Genomic DNA, 23,010 nt, shown 5'->3' with positions numbered 1-23,010 from the left:
GGGAGTGTCCCAATTTTCCAGGTACCACCTGTCATGGCTTCCCTTGGCTAGGAAAGTGAATTCCCCAACCCCTTGCACTTCCCAGGTGAGGCGATGTCCCACCCTGCTTTGGCTCACACTCCGTGGGCTGCACCCTTTGTCTGACAAGCCCCAGTGAGATTAACCCAGTACCTCAGCTGGAAATGCAGAAATCACCCATCTTCTTCTGTGTTGCTCACACTGGGAGCTGTAGACTATAGCTGTTTCTATTCAGCCATCTTGGAACCTCCCACATATTGTCATTTTAACAATATTATTTATGCCAATCCATGAGCATAGAATATATTTCCTTTTTTCTGTGTGTCCGCTTCTATTTCTTTCATCAGAGGTTTACAGTTTTCCTTGCATAGATCTTTCACTTCTTTGGTTAGACTGATTCCTAGGTATTTTATACTTTTCGTAGCTATTGTAACAGGATTGCTTTCTTGATTTCATTTTCAGATTGTTTGCTGTTGACATATATAAATCCTTTTGATTTTTGCATGTTGGCTTTGTATTCTGCAACTTAACTGAATTCATTTATTAGCTCTTAACAGTTTTTTGGGGAACCTTTGGGCTTTTCTAAGTATAGGATCACACTGTCTGCAAACAAGGCTTATTTTACTTTTTCAGTTTGGATGCCCTTTATTTCTTTCTCTTGTCTAATTGCTCCGGACAGTACTTCCAGTATTATATTGAAAAAAAGCAGTAAAAGTGGGCATTCTTGTCTTGTTCCAGTCTTTAGAGCAAAGGCTTTCGATTTTTCCCCATTCATTATGCTGCTAGTCATGGGTTTTTCATAGATGGCCTTTATTATCTTGAGATATGTTCCTTCTATACCCATTTTGATGAGTTTTCATTATGGATATTGAATTTTATCAAATACCTTTTCGGCATCTATTGAAATAATCATATGGCTTTTGTTCTTGATTCTGTTAATATGGTATAACATGTTTATTGATCTGCATATGTTGAGCCATCCTTGCATCCCTGAATTGAATCCCACTTGATAATGGTGAATGATCTTTTTAATGTGTTGTTACATTTAGTTTGTTAGTATTTTGTTGAAGATTTTTGCATTTCTGTTCATCAATTATATTAGCCTGTAGTTTTCTTTTCTTTTTTTTTTTCCACCTTGACTTGTTTTGGTATCAGGGTAATAATGCTGGCCTTGTAGAATGAGTTTGGAAGTATTCCTTCCTCTTCAATTTTTTAAAAGGGTTTAAGTAGTTGGTATTAGTTCTTTCTTAATGTTTGGTAGAATTCATCAGTGAATTCATCATCCAGACAGATCATCCAGACAGAACGTCAATAAAGAAACAGTAAAGTTAAACTATACACTAGATCTAACAGGCCTGACATTTATAAACATTTCACCCAACTGCTTCAGAATACACATTCTTTTCAACAGCACATGGAACATTTTCCATAATAGACCATATCTGAGGCTACAAAACATGTTTGTAGAAATTCTGAAAAGCAAATAATATCAAGTATCTTCTTGGATCACAATGGAATAAAACTAGAAATCAATAACAAGAGGAACCTTGGAAAATACACAAACATATGGAAATTAAACAATATGATCCTGAAGGACCAGTGGGTCAATGAAGAAGAGAATTAAAAATTTTATTGAAACAAATGAAAATGGAAATAAAACATACCAAAATATATGGGATTATGGCAAAAGCAGTACCAACAGGAAAGTTTATTGCAATAAATGCCTATATCAAAAAAGTTGAAAGGCTTCAAAAATAAACACCCTAATGGTGTGCCTTACACAACAAGAAATGCGAGAACAAGCCAAGCCCTAAATTAGTAGAAGGAAAGAAATAATAAATATCAGAGCAGAAATAAATGAAATTCAAGCTAAAAAACAGAAGATCAACAAAACAAAAAGTTGTTTTTTCAAAATATAAACAAAATTGACAAACCTTTAGCTAGACTAAGAAAAAGAGAAGACCTAAACAAATAAAATCAAAAATGAAAAAGAAGATGTAATAACTGAGACCTCAAATACAAAGAATTATTGAGAGTATTATGAACTATACTCTAATAAATTGGAAAACCTAGAAGACATGGATAATGTCTTCTTGAATGCATACAACCTACAAAGATCGAATCACGAAGAAATAGAGAACCTCAACAAACCCAATAACAAGTAATGAAATAGAGGCTGTGAAATAGTCTCCCATAAAAGAAAAGCCCAGTCCTTTGCCCACTTTTTAATAAAGTTGTTTGCTTTTTTCTTGTAAATTTGTTTAAGTTCCTTGTAGACTCTGGATATCAGACCTTGGTCAGATGGATAGATTGCAGAAATTTTCTCCCATTCTGTAGGTTGTCTGTGCACTCTGGTGATAGTTTCTTTTGCCATGCAGAAGCTCCTTAGTTTAATTAGACCCCATTTGCCAATTTTTGCTTTTGTTGCAATTGCTTTTGGCATATTTGTCACAAAACCATTGCCTGTGCCTATGTCCTGAATGTTATGGCCTAGATTATCTTCCAGGGTTTTTATAGTTTTGGATTTTATATTGAAGTTTTTAATCCATCTTGTCTTAACTTTTGTATAAGGTGTAAGGAAGGCATCCAGTGTCCATTTTCTGCATATGAGATAGCCAGTTCTCCAAGCACCATTTATTAAATAGGGAATCCTTTCCCCATTGCTTGCTTTCGTTGGGTTTGTCAAAGATCAGATGGTTGTAGGTGTGCAGTCTTATTTCTGAGTTCTCTATTCTGTTCCATTGGTCTGTGTGCCTGTTTTGTACCATACCATGCTGTTTAGGTTAGTGTAGCCTTGTGGTATAGTTTGAAGTCAAGTAGCATGATGCCTCCAGCTTTGTTCTTTTTCCTTAGGATTGTCTTAATTATTTGGGCTTTTTTAAAAAAATAGTTTCCTCTAATTCTGTGAAGAATGTCAATGGCAGTTTAACAGGAAGAACACTGAATCTATAAATTACTTTTGGTGATATGGCCATTTTCATGATATTGATTCTTCCTATCCATGAGCATGCAATGTTTTTCCATTTGTTTGTGTCCTCTCTGATTTCCCCGAGCAGTGGTTTGTAGCTCTCCTTGAAGAGGTCCTTCATATTCCTTGTTAGCTGTATTTCTAGGTACTTTATTCTTTTTGAAACAATTGTGATTGGGAGTTCTATTCATGATTTGGCTCTCTGCTTGCCTGCTGTTGGTGTATAAGAATGCTAGCTTTTTTGCACATTGATTTTGTATCCCAAGACTTTGCTGAAGTTGCTTATCAACTTAAGAAGGTTTCGGGCTGAGATTATCAGGTTTTTCTAGATACAGGATCATGTCATCTGCTAACAAAGATAGTTGAAATTCCTCTCTTCCTATTTGGATACCATTTATTTCTTTCTTTTGCCTGATTGCCCTGGCCAGAACTTCCAATACTATGTTGAATAGGTGTGGTGAGAGACTGAAGGAGGATAGAGACATGATAACTTGTCTTGTGTCAGTTTTCAAGGGAAATGCTTCCAGCTTTTACCCATTCAGTATGATATTGGTTGGGAGATTATAATAGATGACTCTTATTATTTTGAGGTATATTCCTTCAATAACTAGTTTATTGAGAATTTTTAACATGAAGGGATGCTGAATTTTATCAAAGGCCTGTCCTACATCTATTGAAATAATTATGTGATTTTTGTCTTTAGTTATTTGCATGTGATCAGCCACATTTATTGATTTGCATGTGTTGAACCAACCTTGAATCACAGGGATGAAGCCAACTTGATCATGATGGATAAGCCTTTTGATGTGCTGCTGGATTTGGTTTGCCAGCATTTTATTGAGGATTTTTGCATCAACAATCATCAGAGATACTGGCCTGAAGTTTTTTTGTTGTTGTTGTATCTCTGCCAGATTTTGGTATCAGGATGATGCTGGCCTCATAAAACGAGTTAGGGAGGAGACCCTCCTTTTCTATTTTTTTGGAATAATTTCAGTAGAAATGGTACCAGTTGTTCTTTGTACCTCTGGAATTAAGCTGTAAAGTTGTCTGCTCCTGGACTTTTTTTGGTTGTTAGGCTATCAATTACTGTCTCAATTTCAGGACTCACTATTGGCCTATTCAGGGATTCAATTTCTTCCTGGTTCAGTCTTGGGAGGGTGTACATATCCGGGAATTTATCCATTTCTTCTAGATTTTCTAGTTCGTGTGCACAGAGGTGTTTATAGTATTCTCTGATGGTTGTGGGGTCAGTGGTGATATTCCCCTTATAATTTCAGATTGTGTTTATTTGATTCTTCTGTCTTTTCTTCTTTACTAGTCTAGTTAGCAGTCTATTTTATTAATTTTTTCAAAAAAACACCACCTGGATTTCTTGATTTTTTTAAGGGATTTTCATGTCTCTTTCCTCCTTCAGTTCTGCTCTGATCTCAGTTATTTATTGTCTTCTGCTAGCTTTGGGGTCTGTTTGCTCTTGGTTTCTAGTTCTTTTGGTTGTGACGTTGGGTTGTTAACTTGAGATCTTTCTAACTTTTCGATGTGGGCATTTAGTGCTATAAATTCCCCTCTTAACACTGCTTTATCTGCCCCCAGGGATTCTGATACATTTCAAATAACTTCTTGATTTCTGCCTTAATTTTATTATTTACCCAGCAGTCATTCAGGAGCAAGTTGCTCAATTTCCATGTAGTTGTGTGGTTTTGAGTGAATTTCTTAATCTTAAATTCTAATTTGATTGTATTGTGATTTGAGAGACTGTTATTATTTCAGTCCTTTTGCATTTGCTGAGTAGTGTTTGACTTCCAATTATGTGATTAATTTTTGAGTAAGTGCCATGAGGCAATGAGAATGTATATTTTGTTGTTGGGGGCTGAAGAGTTCTGTAGGTATCTATCAGATCCACTTAATTCAGAGCTGAGTTCAGGTCCTGAATATCTTTTTTAATTTTCTGTCTCAGTGATCAGTCTAAAACTGTCAGTGGAGTGTTAAAATCTCCCACTATTATTGTGTGGGAGTCTAAGTCTCTTTATAGGTCTCTAAGAACTGCTATGAATCTGGGTGCTCCTGTATTGTATGACTATATATTTAGGATAGTTAGCTCTTCTTGTTGAATTGAACCCTTTACCATTATGTAATGCTTTTCTTTGTCGTTTTTTTATCTTTGTTCTTTTAAAGTCTGTTTTGTCAGAAGCTAGGATTGTGACACCTGCTTTTTTCTGTTTTCCATATGCTTGGTAAATTATCCTTAATTCCTTTGTTTTGAGCCTATGTGTGTATTTGCATGTGAGATGGATCTCTTAAAGACAGCATACCAATGGGTCTTGGTTCTTTATCCAGCTTGCCATTCTGTGTCTTTTAATTGGGACATCTAGACCATTTATGTCTAAGGTTAGTATTGTTATGTGTGAATTTGATTCTATCATCATGATGCTGGCTGGTTATTTTGCAGACTTGTTTATGTGGTTACTTCATAGTGCCACTGGTCTGTGTACTTCAGTGTGTTTTTGGAGTAGCTGATAATGGTTTTTCCTTTCCATATTTAGTGCTTTCTTCAGGAGCTCTTGCAAGGCAGGCCTGGTGGTGACAGTTCCCTCTGCATTTGCTTGTCTGCAAAGGATCTCATTTCTCCTTTGCTTATGAAACTTAGTTTGGCCAGATATGAAATTCTAGGTTGGAAATTCTTTTATTTAAGAATGTTGAAGATTGGCCCCCAATCTCTTCTGGTCTGTAGGATTTCTGTTGAAAGGTATGCTGTTAGTCTGATGGGCTTCCCTTTGTAGGTGACCTTGTCTTTCTCTCTGGCTGCTCTTAACATTTTTTCTTTCATTTTGACCTTGGAGAATCTGATGATTATGTGTCTTGGGGTTAATCTTTTCATGGAGTATCTTACTGGGGTTCTCTGAATTTCCTAAATTTGAATGTTAGCCTGTCTTGCTAGGTTGGGGAAGTTCTCCTACATAATATCCTGAAGTATATTTTCTAACTTGGTTCCAGTCTCCCTATCTCCTTCAGATACCCCAGTCAGTCATAGGTTCAATCTTTTTATATAATCCCATATTTCTGGGAGGTTTTGTTCATGCCTTTTTATTCTTTTCTCTCTAATCTTTTCTGTCATTTTATTTTATTTTATTCGAGACAGAGTCTCACTCTGTCACCTAGGCTGGAGTGCAGTGGCACAATCTTGGCTCACTGCAACCTCCACCTCCTGGGTTCAAGTGATTCTCCTGCCTCAGCCTCCTGAGTAGCTGGGATTACAGGCAAAACCACCATACCCAGCTAATTTTTGTATTTTTAGTAGAGACAGGTTTCACCATGTTGGCCAGGCTGGTCTCGAACTCCTGACCTCAGGTGATCCACCCTCCTTGGCCTCCCAAAGTGCTGAGATTACAGGCATGAGCCACCATGCCTGGCCCTGTCTTATTTCAGAAAGATAGTTCTCAAGCTCTGAGATCCTTTCACTGCCTGGTCTATTCTGCTATTGATACTTGTGATTGCATTGTAAAGTTGTCATGTTGTGTTTTTCAGCTCTATCAGGTCAGTTACGTTTCTCTCTAAACTGACTATTCTGATTATCAGCTCCTGTATTGTTTTATTATGTTTCTTAGCTTCTTTGCATTGGGTTACAACATGCTCCTTTAGCTCAGCGAAGTTCGTTATTACCTTCTGAAGCATACTTCTATCAATTCAGCCATCTCAGCCTCTGCCCAGTTCTGTGCCCTTGCTGGTTATTTAGTGTTGTGATCATTTGTAGGAGAAGAGGCACTTTGGCTTTTTGTGTTTTCAATGTTTTTGCGTTGAGTTTTTTCTCTTTTCTAGGGGCTTATCTACTTTGATCTTTAAGACTGCTGACCTTTGAGTGGGGCTTTTGTGGGGTCATTTTTGTTGATGTTGTTGTCTGTTTGTTCTTAACAATCAGGCCACTAATTATTAGGAACCATAGGGCTGCTGCAGTTTGTTGGGGGTGCACTCCAGACCCTAATTGCCTCCATTTTTCCCATGCCTGGAGGTATATCCAGTGAAGGCTGCAAAACAGCAAAGATGGCAACCTGCTCCTTCCTCTGTAAGCTCCATCCCAGGGTGGTACTGACCTGTTGCTGGCCCAAACACACCTGTAGGAGGTGTCTGGAGAACCCTGTTGGGACGTCTCACCCAGTCAGGAGGAACAGGATCAGGGACACACTTACAGGAATAGTCTGGCTGCTTTTGGTACAGCCAGTGTGCTGCATTGGTGAGAGACTCTTCCTTGTCTGGACCTCCTGGACTCTCCAGAGCCAGCAGGCTGGAAAAGCTGAGTCAACCAAACAACAGAGACACTGGCTGCCTCTCTCCACAGGAGCTCCATCCCAAGGAGAGATCAGGGTTCAGTGCTTATATGTAAGCCTGGCTGGAGTAACTCAAGGCCCCCCACAAGGGGGTCCCACCCAGTCAGGAAGAATGGATCAGGGTGCCCCTTAAAGAAGCAGTCTGAGCATCATCTTGCAAAGCAGGTGTGTTGCAGTTGGGGGGAACCCTCCTCGTCCAGACCACCTGGACTCTCCAGAGATGGCGGGCTGGAACACTGAGTTGACCAAACCACAAAAATGGCCGCCACCCCTTCCCAAGCTGCCTCTGGTTTCAGGCAGACTCACCCTTCACCCAGGAACTGCCTCTGGTTTCAGGCAGACTCAGCCTATTGCCCTTGGCTGGCTGGAATTCTAAGCCAGTGGGTCTTAACTTACGAGGTGCCATGAAACTGAGGCCTGCAGACTGACACTGCTTGGCTCCCTGGATTCAGCCCCCTTCCTAGGGGAATGTACAGACAGATCTGCTGCCTTGCCAGAATCCCAACTCTGGAGTATATAAAACTCCTGGGTCTCTGTGCCTAAGTAGCTACTCTGGCAAGACTCCACACTGCTCTGTGTATCAGACCCAAAGCCCTGGAGACATGAGCTCACAAGGGATCTCCCCATCTGTGGGTTGCAAAGATCCATGGGAGAAGCATGGTTTCCTGGGCATGATGGCACACTCACCGCTTCCCTTGGCTGGGGATGGGGGTTCATTTGGCTCTGTGCCACTCCCATGTAGGCTGTCACCCCACCCTGCTTTTCTTTGTTCTCCATGGATTCAGTTGATTGCCTAGTCAGCCCCAGTGTGAGAACCTGGATATTTCAGTTGAAGGTGCTGAGTTCACTCACTGCTTTCACTCTTCTCTGTGAGTGCTGCAGACCGCAGCTGCTTCTTATCAGCCATCTTGGCCCACATTCAGGTCTTTTTTCTATATCCTTTCCACCATTGTATGCCTTTTAATTGGAACACTGAGATCATTTACAGTCAGTGTTATTATTCATATTAAGAACTTACTACTGCCATTTTGTTGCTTGCTTTCGTTGTTTTGTAACTCCTTCCTTTTTTACTGTCTTCCTTTGTGGATAAGTGATTTTCTTCTTTTTTAGTTAAGTGTTTTAATTTGTTGCTTTTATTTTTAATGAATCTGCTATAGGTTTTTGCATTGTGGTTACCATGAGCTTAAAAAAATTATACATATAACAAGTTATTTTAAACAGATGACAACTTATCTGAGAAGATAAATAATAGGAATGACCGGGTGTGGCGGCTCACACCTGTAATCCCAGAACTTTGGGACGATGAGGCAAGTGGATCTCCTGACATCAGGAGTTCAAGACCACCCTGACCCAACATGAAGAAACCCTGTCTCTACTAAAAATACAAAATTAGCCAGGCATAGTGGCACATGCCTGTAATCCCAGCTACTTGGGAGGCTAAGGCAGAAGAATCACTTGAACCCTGGAGGCAGAGGTTGCAGTGAGCTGAGATCATGCCATTGCACTCCAGCCTGGGCAACAAAGGCAAAACTGTCTCAAAAAACAAAAACAAAAACAAAACAAACAACAAAAAACCTAGAAAAAAAAAACAGAAACAAAGGAAAAAAACACACAAAAATTCTACACAACTCTATTCTCTGGCCCCCTAAATTTTAACTTTCTTTCAATTTACATGTTTTCATTTTGGGATTTTTGTTTTTTGGTTTTTTTTGTTTTTTTTTTTTTTTGAGATGGAGTCTTGCTCTGTCACCCAGGCTGGAGTGCAGTGGTGCGATCTTGGCTTACTGCAACTTCTACCTCCCAGGTTCAAATAATTCTCCTGCTTCAGCCTCCTGAGTATCTAGATTTGGTCTTTTGAGGCAATATTCTATATCTCGTACATGGTCTTCATTCCTTTTCATTCCTTCCCCTGCCCTGCCCCACCCCTGTAAATTTTCAAATAGCAAGTCTTTGAACTCATTGATTCTTTCCTCTGCTTGGTTATTCTGATGTTGAGAGCCTCTAAAGAGGTTTTCAGTTCAGCAAATTTATTTCTTAGTTCTAAGATTTCTATTTGATATTTTTTAATTATTTCAATTCCTTTGTTAAATTTTTCTGATAAATTTCTAAATTGCTTTTCTGAGTTATCTTGGAGACTACTGAATTTTCTTAAAATTACTATTTTGAATTATTGGTCAGAAGCTTGCAAATCACCATCTCTTTAGGGTCAGTCACTGGATTTTTGCTTTAGCCTTTTGGGGAGGTCATGGGTCCCTGTCTACTATTGTTTCTTGTGAGTATACATCTATGTCTTTGCATTGAAATATTAGTTATCTATTCCAGTTTTCTCTGTCCAGCTTGTTTTGCTTTTTATTAAATATATTTGTTTAGCAAATCTTCACTGTTAGGTTGCTGCCTGCCTTTTGGTTCTGGGTGGGGTGGCACTTTAAGGCCAAGTTCACCTCAGCTCTAGTAACTGGTCAGAGCACTGCCTATCTCAAATGAGGGGCATCCCAAAGGGATTATCCTGACAGTGTGGGAAGGCTTTTTAGGAGCTTGTGACAGGGGACCAAGGGAATGTACCTCCTGCAGCCACTTTTATTTGGCATCTACTTTGGCCAAGTTACAGAGCAGAGTTTCTGGGCTGGGGATGGTAGTCTTGCCTCCCCTGTTTGTCTCTGCCTATTCTCAGAGGTATTTCTCCCTTCAGGCAGTCATGATGCTACCCACAGGTTAACACAATGACAGGTCTCCTGCTAGGGAGCCCGAGAAGATGGAGAAGATGACTGATCACCTCCATTTTACTTTTTCCAGGGTATAAACCATGAGTTAAGGGCAGATTTTCTACGTAGTTGGTGTCTGGCAGGATTCCGTGGAGGGGTAGCGGGGCAGGAGGCATCATGTATGTGGAAGGCTGGTTCTCCTGCCATCTACTAAGAGTTTTTCCACTTCTCTGTGGCCCCGGGAACTGTCTTATCCTCATTCTTGAGCTCTGGGTTGTTGCTGGTGAAGATCTCAGCACTGTATATTTGTTTTCTGTTTTTTATTGGGGGTGAGAAGCCAGCTTGCCTCTTTGCTACCATTTTGGAACCAAAATCCTCTTGTGAATTTTTGAAATGTTCATCATATTCATGTTTTTGTCACCTTTTTAATACCTAAAATTGTCCGTTTTTCTTTCTCTTTTTTATTGTTGATGAATCCTGCTACAGGCTTGTCTATTGTAATAGTTTATTTAAAGAGCCATATTTTGGCTTCATCAAGTGTGTTATTATTTTGTTTTCTATTTCATTAATTTCCACTCTTTATTATTACCTTCTTTTACTTTGAGTTTGCTTTTCAAAAAAATTATTTTTGGGGGGATGGTGAGACAGGAGGATCTCTTGAGGGCAGGAGTTTGAGACCAGCCTAGACAACATAGCGAGATTTGTCTCCACAAAAAATTTCAAAATTAGCCAGGTGCGGTGGTGTGCAGCTGTAGATCTAGCTACTTGGGAGGTTGAGGTGGGAGAATCACTGGAGTCCAGAAATTCGAGGTTACAGTGAACTGTGACTGTATCACTGCACTTCAGCCTAGGCAACAGGGTAAGACCCTATCTCTTTAAAAGAAAGAAAGAAAGAAAATGAAAGGGAGGGAGGGAGGGAGGGACGGAAGGAAGGAAGGAAGGAAGGAAGGAAGGAAGGAAGGAAGGAAGGAAGGAAGGAAGGATGGAAGGAAGGAAGGAAGGAAGGAAGGAAGGAAGGAAGGAAGTCAGTCTTAAGTAGGATACCTAGCTCATTAATTTTCAGTTTCTTTTCAGAATCAGTCAATACATTTTAGGTTATAAACTGCTGCTTTAGCAACATCCTAAAAGTTTTGATATGTAATATTTTACTGCTTCTTATTTCTTAAAATCTACTTCCCAAAGCATTTCTTCTTTAACTCATGAGTTACTGAGGGAGACGTGAGTGTCTATATTAATTTCAAATCTATAGAGAATTTCTAGTTATCATTGTCGTTTATTTCTAATGTTATCATAATTTAGTCAGAGAAAACAATCAAAGGAAAACATAAATTTCTTGGTATTTATGAATTCTGCTTTGTGGTCTAGAATCCAATCAAGTTTTTTTTTTTTTTTTTTACTCGATTTTATGTATTAGCGATCTTTCTCCATTACTATATATATAATCTACTATATATTTTTTTAAGATAGTTTATTCATACTTTCTGGATAGTTTCTTTCTTATTCTGTTTCTTTTTGTTTGCTGCATACTATCTGTGTCAGCAATCCCGAAGATCACTCTCATGATCACAGATTTGCTAGGGGGACTCATGGGACTCAACATATAATTGTACTCATGGCTAAGACTTATTACAGTGACATAATAAGGATACACAGCCAGATGATAAGGGAAGGAGACACAGGGAGATTCTGGAGGAATCCATGGACAGGCTTTCTTATGCTCCTTCTCTTCCACAAGGAGTCACACAGAGCATACTCTTCACACAGTGAGAAAAATGCTGCAACTTGTATGTTATGTTTTTGCCCAAGGTAGTCCATTAGAGACTCAGCATTCAATGATTTTGTTGGGGGATGGTTACACAGGCACCCTTTTCCTATCATGTACCAAAATTCCAGACCCCAGAAAGAAATGAGGTAGAGCATAAATCATATTGTTCGTATTAATAGTCCAGGCACAGTAAACTCCCCTTATCAATTAAGGAATGGTGGGAACACTCACAAAACACCAAATACCTAACACCAGCAACAGCTATCCTTGCAAGCAGACCCTTCTGAAGTTAGCAACCTCAAGCCAACTTTGTTATATCCCTCTCAAATTTTTAGAGTAGGTTGATACTATGAAGAGATGGATCATATAGTTCAGTAGGTGTGTGTTGAATTAATTAGATAGCACCCGTGGGAAAATATAAGTTTCAAAATAGTTACTTTTAAGTGAACTTCCCTAATGTAATCCTATTCATGAGTTTGGATTGCCTGTAGTTAGTGAACAATACTGTTACTTTAAAAGGAGGCTGAACCTCTAAATGGTAGTCATAATTTAAAAAAGAATTATTTATTTGACATAATAGGAAATTGAGTAATTTTTCAAAAAGGTAGCTCATTATCTGTAGTATCTATTACTATAAGTTAGCTATTATTTGTCCTCTTTGTTGCCTATGTTAAATTTCCTTCTCTATACAGGTTAATCTTTGAAATAAAAGTTTTGTGGGAATAAATTGTTATGTTTAACTTTATTCAGATTTGTAGAAAAATGCTACATCGCCACATGCTCATATTTCGACTGCCTAACTTACAGATGTTAGATGGAAGTCCTGTGAATTCAGATGATAGGGCAAAAGCTGAATTTCACCTCGCTGAACTACAAGCAAAGAAAAATTCGGTAATAATTATATTATTTACAATTTTCCTTCTGAAGCACATTAATTATTAGTAAATGAACATTTTATTATATCTTTTGATTCAAATGTTTAAACCTATGGTGTTTTTGATGAGGATGATCTTAGTATCTATTTAGTGATTACTATCAAAGGCAGCTTGATTTGGTGAATAGAGCATGCGTGCACACACACATACACACACATACATATATAAGTCAGGGAACATCCTTTTCTTAATAGCATACTTCATACTCTGACATAAGGGAAGTTATTTAATATTTGTATGCTCAATATGTCAGATGAGGCTAGAACATAGGAAACTATAACATATCACTTTCATAAATAGAAACTAACAATAAAACTATTTCCATTTAGGCACACAGAAAGGGAAGGAAGGAATTCTGAACTCAACTCTCTGGATTGTGTAGTTTATCTAAGAAAGGAGATGTGTCCCTCTATCTGTGTGTTTTGTCAGGATAATTGGGCTTTTTACTCAGGAGCCCTAAAATGTATCTGATCATGGTAGGAAAGAGATTAAAAGAGAGAAGAAATAATAAAAGCATGTCATTTGAAAATTCCGTCTTTGACCACCTAGTTTCTTCATGACCATCTTCTAAAAACTAAATTTAACACAGAAAATCTATGGTTTTTGAACAGAGAGGTCACATTGTTAGAATGCTGTGGTTTGAAAAAAAAAGAGGCTGGAAGGGGAAGGGAAACCAGCCAAGAGAGATGTTATGAAGACCTGGACCACAGTAGAGAATATAAATGAATCTCTGATGTAAGTGAAAACCAGAAACCAAGGACATTAGAGTCCATGAACAGAGGTGACTTTAAAAACATTATACTGAATAGGAAAGAGCTAGGACTACCATACATGCTCTAACGGACTTTCACTGAACTCACCAGATTAATTCCAGTGACACTCCCAATTCTAGAACACACTCAACTTTTGATACTTGAGGCTCCTCTCTAGTCCACTTCTGCCTTCAGCAGTACATTCATATACTTATCAAGAGCTAACTGTATGTCAGTTCTTATTATTTTAAACAAACACAGGAACTCTAAGTGCAAATTTTAAATTATTATTTCTATTTGTCTATGAAAACCAAATGGAATACTTTGGAAAGTCTGGATAAAGAGCACTCTCTGTCTCCTCACCCCTTCCAACACCCTCCCCCATAGGATCAAATTAGATGTGGGAGAAAAAAACAAAATATGAAGAAAATGATAAAGATGCAGAGAAAACATGTAAGGAAATTATTTTTAAAAGCTAGACAAATTCAAAGTTCGGATCTTTTCCACATGTCTTTAAATTCTCACTACTTTAAAGAAACCAAAACTGGAAATTGTAGACAAAATAAGATTATGATGTTTCCAAAAACAATCACATAAAAAATACCAATCAAGGGACCCTTGCCTACAGAAAAAGCCTTGGTCCTTCATCAAAAGATTGATGAATGCATGTACTTTTACATATATTTTTAAGATGAATATCAATTAGACAATGATTCCCCTACTTTTTTTTTTTTTTTTTTAGACGAAATCTCGCGCTGTTGCCCAGGCTGAAGTGCAGTGGCATGATCTTGGCTCACTATAACCTCTGCCTCCCGAGTTCAATTAATTCTCCTGCCTCAGCCTCCCGAGTAGCTGGGACTACAGGCATGTGCCACCATACCAGGCTAATTTTTGTATTTTTAGTAGAGATGAGATTTCACCATGCTGGCCAGGCTAGTGGCAAACTCCCGACCTTGGGCAGTCCACCCACCTTGACCTCCCAAAGTGCTGGGATTACAGGCTTGAGCCACTACACCCAGCCCCCTTACTTTTTTATTAACTCTTTTAAAATTAATCTTGACATTTTTTGATTAACCAAAGGGCTTCTATTATAGGTCAGAGTGGCTACAGAGACTTGTGTGACTTAAAAAGTTATACAATGTTTTAAAAAGATTATTTAGTTTAGGCAAAGGAAATTGATTCATTTATGGACTATATCTACAAATTTTTTTCTAAAAACTATGGTTTCCAAAAAGAAATTTAGCCATTGATCTATATGATGTAACAAAAAAAGTGCATCATTTAATGCCATCTACTCAAATCCTTGTCACAGGCCCCAGTCTTTCAAAAGAGAGCAAATGGTCAAATAAAATTTAGTTCAGTGATTTAAGATGATTTCTTTCCTTTTCCCTTTTTTATATTCCTGAAGCACGTCACTTCTTGAAAAATGTATGCCACCTGTATTAGTTTCATATTGCTGCTACAACAAATTACCACAAATTTAGTGGCTTAAAATAACATACTGTCTTACAGTTTTGAAGGTCAGGAGTCTGAAAACCGGTATTAAAGGACTAAAATTAAAAATACTTGCAGGGGCCAGGCTTGGCGGCTCATGCCTATAATTCCACCACTCTAGGAAGCTGAGGCAGGTGGATCACTTGAGCCCATGAGTTCGAGTGCAGCCTGGGCAACATGGCAAAACCCTGTCTCTACAAAAAAAAAAAGAATTAGCCAGGCATGATGGCACATGTCTGTAGTACCAGCTACTCAGGAGGCTAAGGTGGGAGGATTTCTTGAGCCTGGGAGGTGATGGTTGCAGTGAGCCAAGATCGTGCCAATGCACTCCAGCCTGGGTAAAAAAGCAAGACCCTGTCTTGGGGAAAAAAAAAAAAAAGATTGGCAGGGCTGCATTTTTTCTGGAAGCTCTAGGAGAGAATTTACTCTTTGCCATTACCAGCATCTAGAGGCCATCCGCATTCTTTGTCTTTTGGCTGTCATCCAGCAATGCCATCACTTAGACCTCTGCTTCCATGATCACTTCCCCTTCTCTCTGACCTTCTGCCTCCTTCTACCTCGATAATTCAGGATAATTTCCCCATCTCAAAACCCTTAATCACACCTGCAAAGTACTTTGCCATGTAAGGCAAGGTTCACAGGTTTTGGGAATTAGGATGTAGATATGTTTGGGGGAGGGGCAATATTCTTCCTGCCATACCACTTATGTGAGGGCTCCAGTGAAAGACCTACGAAATTACCATATAAAAATTCATAAATTCTGTTTTAAGGTAATGCAGGCTAAATTGAAAAGACATAAAATAACCACTTAGAACTTTGACGATCGCAGTTTTCATATAAAATTCTTTAAACGTTGGTTTAATTTAGCATTTAATTTGGCATAACTCAAAATTCAACCAATAATTAATACTTTACTAAGGGGTTTGTTTGTTGGCTGTTCTTTTCTATTTATCATATAGTGAACTCAAATATTCCCCTTACAGTACTATGATGTCATCTTCAGTTATTCTAGATACATATTCTTGCTATTTAAATCAGTGCTATACATAGGAATTTAACCATCTTTCCACTTAGTTATTCTGTATGTAAATACTTCATTAAAATTATTTTTTATTTGTCTATATATAGTTAGTAAAATAAAGGGGGTATTTGAAATCTTTATTTTAGAGAATTTTTTTTAGATTCAACACTAATTATTTTCAGGACTAGAACAAAATCAAGCCATTATTTCTTTTAACTAGCTGTTCAGGAGACTCAAGTCCAGAAAACTTCTGAAGTTTATCAGTCAAATGTGTTTGTCTTTGTCTTAGTTGCTACTGGCCTTTCTTTTTAACAGCAAATATGGAGGAAATAAATGAAATCTAAAGTTCTTTTAAACCAAAATATTTTGGGGGTTTAGTTTCAGAAGAAAATTTGACAGCATTCTAGATTAGTGATGGGAAGAAACTCCCAGAAAGGAATTCATTAGGGAATTTAGGACTGACCAGCTTTAGTAAAAGGACTAATACCTTAGCATTCATTATAAAGCAGCATTCTTGGTAACACTTACTGAAGTATGAGATTAAATAGGTAATTTTACACAAACAGAAAAGGCCTCCATCTCTAAATAAGCTGAATCGTACGTTCAGAATTCACACGTATAAACAAGGTCAGTCTTAATGAAAGCAGAGAAGGCATACATTTCTAGGGGAAGCAAGAGTCTCCTGCCTAAAATATTTTTCTCCTCTATTTGCTGATTCCTGAAATTCTTACAAAAGTCCCTTATTCCTCAGCAGGTGTGAAATGTAAATACTATTTAGAGAGTTTTACTACATTCACTAAAATTGATTATCATAAGATGCTTTTCTTAACTCCCATTATATTTACTGTTTGTTCTGAAAACTAATTAACTGCAAGTCATCTGATTAGGTAATGTGAAAAATATAAAGATTTCGAAAAACAACTTTTACCTTCCAGAAATTCTATTCACACAAAAAAAGAAAAAGTATTACAATGGGGAAGTTTTAATTCTTATGTTCTTAGTTCCATACTTACCTTGTTAAGACTCTTTGGAAAGGGTGAGTTGCTGTTAAGCACTAGATTCTAATGATGGTACAATGCAGTCTGGAAAAAAAAAAAAAGAACACAAGGTTCTGAGGAAGGTTTACTCCCCAAAAAGCTCTGCTGATTTTACAGGTTTTACCTAGTACCAATTCTGAGTTTAGGCAAGCAGGTAGCTCCTGACTAAAAAAAAAACGTTGATTGTCAACTCGGACTTATTATAAGGATTAAGCCTATTGATCTGAGTTTTGGAGATGAGATGTTATTAACTTTTATTTTATTATGTAGCTTATTCCTGTTACCCACTGTCCTATGGATGGCAGATCATTTGGCCAAGTGAAAACTCCTCCCATAAAGGTAACAAATGTAATTCTGCCTAGTGGATTCAGCCATTGCTTGGGATCTGACGTCACTTTAACTCCTGAAGTTGAAGGTATTTTGACAAAGAATTTCAGATAGAATGTAAAAGAATCACTTCATTTGAAATAAAAATATCACTTTAATTTCTAATATTACTTAAAATTCCTTTTCACTTACATTTCCTAAAATTGCATGTTTGTTCAAGTTTCCTGTGGCCATTTTGATTTCAGAGATTATAGTTTTATTATTTTTAGTTTTATTATAGCTTTTTTTGTACTCAGCTACTAGTATGTTGTGACTAAACATTTGCTTACTTGCAATGTGAACTTTGTGATACTTGAACAGTTATTTCCTGACATATCTTTCCAAAGCTTTTATTTCATTTCATGGATGTCAAAGCAAACAACTACTAAAAGCAGTTCATTAGTGCATCCTGCTAAAAGTGGAAATCAGAGGTGTAAAAGCATAACAGAATCCTGGGGTACAAAGGATATTTTGCAGAGAGATCTCACTTTCCTCTTGAAATCATAAGAAAATATTCATTAAGCAAATACTAGAGAAGAGCTTCAAGAGGTGGAGTTTTAAAACAGGGAGTATATTAAAAGAACAAGCATGGAAGCGGTTTATTCTCCTGTATAAGTTTTAGTTCAAGTTTAGAATAAGCCTGTTCCCTAATTCCACATCTTTTCTGGTTATCATTTTGGCAAAATTGGGGGTAACTACTCCTTCTCTGAGGACTTACCTCTTCCATTCCTTCTGACTTCTCATTTGACCTCAGACCACTCTTAGACAATAAAACTGAACATCACAATAATTATAAAATGATCTAAGAGCCTACTATAAAAAATAGCAGATTGTTCCATGTGTTTAAAGTTTTTTAAAGAAACCCAGTGAAAAACAAACCAGCATAATTTACTCCATTAAGATGTTATATTTTGTCTCATTTTTCATACTTATATGTCATTATGACTTCCAGGTTTTAATAACAATGAAGATTGTTATGCTTTTGTCTACAACAAAGATTGTTATGCTTTTGTCTACAGTAAAATTGGGCATACCAAATTGTTATTACCTCGTTAACAGAACAAAGTCATCTTCAGGAATGTCATTATCTTTTTATATTTTTTAATAGTTTAACCCTGAATTCATCTTCATAACTTACTTCTCAGATACTAACTTACTTCTCAGGTAAAAGCATACTTTGTCTTACTGCATTTCACAGATACTGAGTTTTTTACAAATTGTAGGTTTGTGACAACCCTGCATCAAGCAAGTCTATTGATGCCATGTTTCCAACAACATGTGCTCACTTTGTGTCTTTATCACATTTTGGTAATTCTCTTACTATTTCAAACTTTTTCATTATTATTATATTTGTTATGGTGATCTGTGATCAGTAATCTTTTTAAGTCAATTAATAACCCTATAATGACCTCTAAGGAAGGAAGAATCTCACATCTCTCACTTTAAATCAAAAGCTAGAAATGATTAAGCTTAGTGAGGAAGCCATGTTGAAAGCCAAGACAGGTTGAAAGTTAGGCCTTTTGTATCAAATAGATAGCCAAGCTGTGAATGCAAAGGAAAAATTCTTGAAGGAAATTAAAAATGCGACTCCAAGGAACACATGGATGATAAGAGATTGAAACAATCTTATTGCTTATATGGATAAAGTGGTCTGGATAAGATATCAACCAGCCACAACATTCCCTTAAGCCAAAGCCTAATCCAGAGACCCTAAATCTCTTCAAGTCTATGAAGGCTGAAAGTGGTGAGAAAGCTGCAGAAGAGACGTTTGAAGCTAGCAAAGGCTGCTTCATGAGGTTTAAGGAAAGAATCATGAACTATTGTATCAGACAACATAAAAGTGTAAGGTGAAGCAGCAAGTGCTGATATAGAAGCGGCTGCAAGTTATCCAGAAGATCTAGCAAGGATCATTGATGAAAGTGGCTACACTAAAAAAGAGATTTTCAATGTAAATGAAACAGCTTTACAGAAGAAGATGCCATCTAGGACCTTCATAGCTAGAAAGGAGAAGTCAATGTCTGGCTTCAAAGCTTCAAAGGACAGTCTGACTGTCTTGTTAGGGGCTAGTGCAGCTGGTGACTTTAAGTTGAATACATTGCTCAACTTAAATAAACCATTGCTCAACCATTGTAAAACTCCTAGGGCTCTTAAGAATTATGTTAAATCTACTGTGTCTATGCTCTATCAATCTATGCTCTATCAATGTACAAAGCTTGAATAACAGCACATCTGTTTACAGCATGGTTTACTAAGTATTTTAGCTGACTATGGAGACCTAGTGCTGAGAAAAAGATTGCTTTCCGAAGACTACTGCTCACTGACAATGCACCTAGTCACCTACTAACTCTGATGGAGAAGTACAAAGAGATGAATGTTGTTTTCATGCCTGCTAACACAACATCCATGCTGCAGCCAATGGATCAAGGAGTAATTTCAAGTATTATGATTTAAGAAATATATTTTGTAAGGCTGTTCTAACTACCATAGATAGTGATTCCTGGCCGGGAGTGGTGGCTCACGCTTGCAATCCCAGCACTTTGGGAGACCGAGGCAGATCACAAGGTCAGGAGATCGAGACTATCCTGGCTAACACGGTGAAACCCCATCTCTACTAAAAATACAAAAAAATTAGCCAGGCGAGGTGGTGGGCGCCTGTAGTCCCAGCTACTCGGGAGGCTGAGGCAGAAGAATGGCGTGAACCCAGAAGGCAGAGCTTGCAGTGAGCCGAGATCGCGCCACTGCACTCCAGCCTGGGCGACAGAGCAAGACTCTGTCTCAAAAAATAAAATAAAATAAAATAAAACAAAATAAAATAGTGATTCCTCTGATGGATATGGGCAAAGTAAATTGAAGACCTTCTGGAAAGGATTCACCATTTTAGACGCCATTAAAAACATTCTTAATTCATGAGAGGAGGTCAAAATAGCAACCCTAATGGGAGTTTGGATGACTTTGAGGGGTTCAGGACTTCAGTGAAGGAAGTAACTGCAGATGTGTGGAAACAGCAAGAGAACTAGAAGTGGAGCCTGAAGATGTGACTGAATTGCTGCAATCTCATGATCAAACTTGAATGGATGAGGAGTTGCTTCTTATGGATGAGCAAAGAAAGTGGTTTCTTGAGATGGAATTTACTCCTGGTGAAATGCTGTGAACACTGTAGAAATGACAACAAAGGATTTAGAATATTACAAACTTAGTTGATGGAGCAGTGGCAGAGTTTGAGAGAACTGACTCCAATTTTGAAAGAACTACTGTGGGGAAAGTGCTATCAAACATCACGTTGTACACAGAAATCTTTCATGAAGGGAAGACTTGATCTATGCAGCAAACTCCATTGTTGTATTATGTTAAGAAATTGCCACAGTCATCCCAGCCTTCAGCAGCCACCACCCTGATTGGTCAGCAGCCAACAACACTGAGACAAGACCCTCCAACAGCAAAAAGATTACAACTCGCTGAAGGTTCACATGTTCATTAGCATTTTTTAGCAATAAAGTTTTTTTTTTTTTTTTTTTTTTTGAGACGGAGTCTCGCTCTGCCGCCCAGGCTGGAGTGCAGTGGCCGGATCTCAGCTCACTGCAGGCTCCGCCTCCCGGGTTCACGCAATTCTCCTGCCTCAGCCTCCCCAGTAGCTGGGACTACAGGCGCCCGCCACCTCGCCCGGCTAGTTTTTTTTTTTTGTATTTTTTTAGTAGAGACGGGGTTTCACCGTGTCAGCCAGGATGGTCTCGATCTCCTGACCTCGTGATCCGCCCGCCTTGGCCTCCCAAAGTGCTGGGATTACAGGCTTGAGCCACCGCACCCGGCCGCAATAAAGTATTTTTAAATTAAGGTATGTACAGTGTTTTTTTAAAACATAATGCTTCTGCACACTTAATAGACTACACTATAGTTGTAAACATAACTTTTGTATGTCCTGGGAAACCAAAAAAATGTATGTGACTCACTTTATCGCAATGGTCTGGAACCACACCCACAGTATTTTCGAGGTATGCCTGCTACTTTCTTCAAGATTTGTTATGTGCTGAAAAAGTCCTGCAATCTCTTTCCTATTTTCTGACTGTGCTGCCCCAATTTTTAAAAGTATAATCACTTTATCTGCACATTTATTATAGCATGCAGGTTTGGATAATTATATGTTTAAAATATTATCTAGGAAAAATCAAACTGATTCACTACCTCACAGAAATTTAAGCCACATCAAGTGCTAAAAATACATCCTAATTCTATATTTTTATTTGAAATTTTAAACTCACTTTATGAAACATGTATAGCATATATTCAGCTGAAGGACAACCAAACTATATTGCTTAATGCTTATGTTAATGTTTCCCACTGTTTCATAATTTTAATTTTTCAAATTTCTAATTTCTAATTTCAGACAAAAAAAACAAGAATGCTGGGATTCTGACAAATAATCCTCGGAGCATCCATGCAGAAATAGCTTTCCAGCAACTCAGAGGGATAGGTATCTCTCCATCTGTTTTATCACATCAGAATATTGCATCTCCGACTGCACAAATATACCAGAGCAACCAAGATGAGAGAAGGTAAAGCTATTTTCTCTGTGTCTTAATATTTCTCATCATTAAAAAAGTACTCTCCATATTTGCTAGTCATGTATAAAAACAAGAAATATTGTTATGTACTCATATATTTACTCTGGGAACTAGAAAAAAACTGTCAGATAGCATAAGGCTTCTTAATTACCACATTCACCAAACCTTTCCCAAAGTCCGGTGTATTTACATAATAATTGAAAAAGGCTGAGAAATGGCTATGAAGGTCAAATAATTCAGAGTACTAGTGCTCACTAGTGAGGGAACAATGAAATAGCTACATGGGAACTACTTTAATTGTATCCTCTACCAACTCTGCTCACTGAATTTGCAAAGCAGTTCGCTTTAAACAGCAGATAAATTCAACTCTCTGAAATCGTGAAGGCTAAGAATTTTGTAAATTCTTCCAATTTTTCTTTAAAATTCCTACTTGCCTCCTTCTCCAGTCTGAATCTAGCCTTAGAGCCCAGCTCAAAGCCTAAGAACCTTGCTAGTTCTCATTAAGAATACACTCTTCTGCTCAACACTTGACTTCTTAGAGTCCACCTGTCCCCCATTTTCCTGGCATCCATGCTCCTGCTCATCTGTTAAAATGACCTACTCCAGCAGCAGATCTAGCTCTTGCTGCACTGACTCTTCCTGATGTAATCAGCCATGTCCCACTGAGTCCACAGTTTTTGTTTGTTTGTTTGTTTTGAGACAGAGTTTCACTCTTGTTTTCCAGGCTGGAGTACAATGGCACAATCTTGGCTCACTGCAACCTCCACCTCTTGGGTTCAAGCAATTCTCCTGCCTCAGCCTCCTGAGTAGCCGGGATTACAGGCATGTGCCGCCATGCCCGGCCAATTTTTAGTAGAGACAGGGTTTCACCATGTTGGCCAGGCTGGTCTTGAACTCCTGACCTCAGGTGATCCACCTGCCTCAGTCTCCCAAAGTGCTGGGATTACAGGCATCAGCCACCACTGGGATCATTTTATCTTTTTGAAATTGCACACATCTAAAATACAGAAATTATTTATTGCAGAATTACCTTAAGTTAGCTGATCCATTACAAAATTAAGTCACCACTATTCG

At 38.0% G+C, this 23,010-nt stretch overlaps 1 protein-coding gene across 18 annotated transcripts in view; it reads left to right on the top strand.

Annotated features, from left to right (window-relative positions):
* LOC105473644 (leucine rich repeat containing 9) overlaps positions 1-23,010 on the top strand; it is a 171,071-nt gene that overhangs the window by 118,712 nt on the left and 29,349 nt on the right. For 8 of the 18 annotated variants that reach the window (XM_071100074.1, XM_071100076.1, XM_071100073.1 and 5 more), the window contains 4 exons: positions 12,523-12,663; positions 17,282-17,426; positions 21,759-21,927; positions 22,661-23,002. In XM_071100074.1, the coding sequence (XP_070956175.1) occupies positions 12,523-12,663; positions 17,282-17,426; positions 21,759-21,927; positions 22,661-22,742 (537 nt within the window). In that variant the 3' untranslated portion in view covers positions 22,743-23,002. Of the gene's footprint in view, positions 1-12,522; positions 12,664-13,036; positions 13,695-17,281; positions 17,427-21,758; positions 21,928-22,660; positions 23,004-23,010 lie in introns of those variants that run through there. The other 10 variants (XM_071100077.1, XM_011727530.3, XM_011727527.3 and 7 more) reach the window with 8 other exon arrangements.

This window comes from Macaca nemestrina, chromosome 7, assembly GCF_043159975.1.
Source record: "Macaca nemestrina isolate mMacNem1 chromosome 7, mMacNem.hap1, whole genome shotgun sequence".
Taxonomy (NCBI): Eukaryota; Metazoa; Chordata; class Mammalia; order Primates; family Cercopithecidae; genus Macaca; species Macaca nemestrina.
This window is presented reverse-complemented; position numbering and strand designations above follow the sequence as displayed.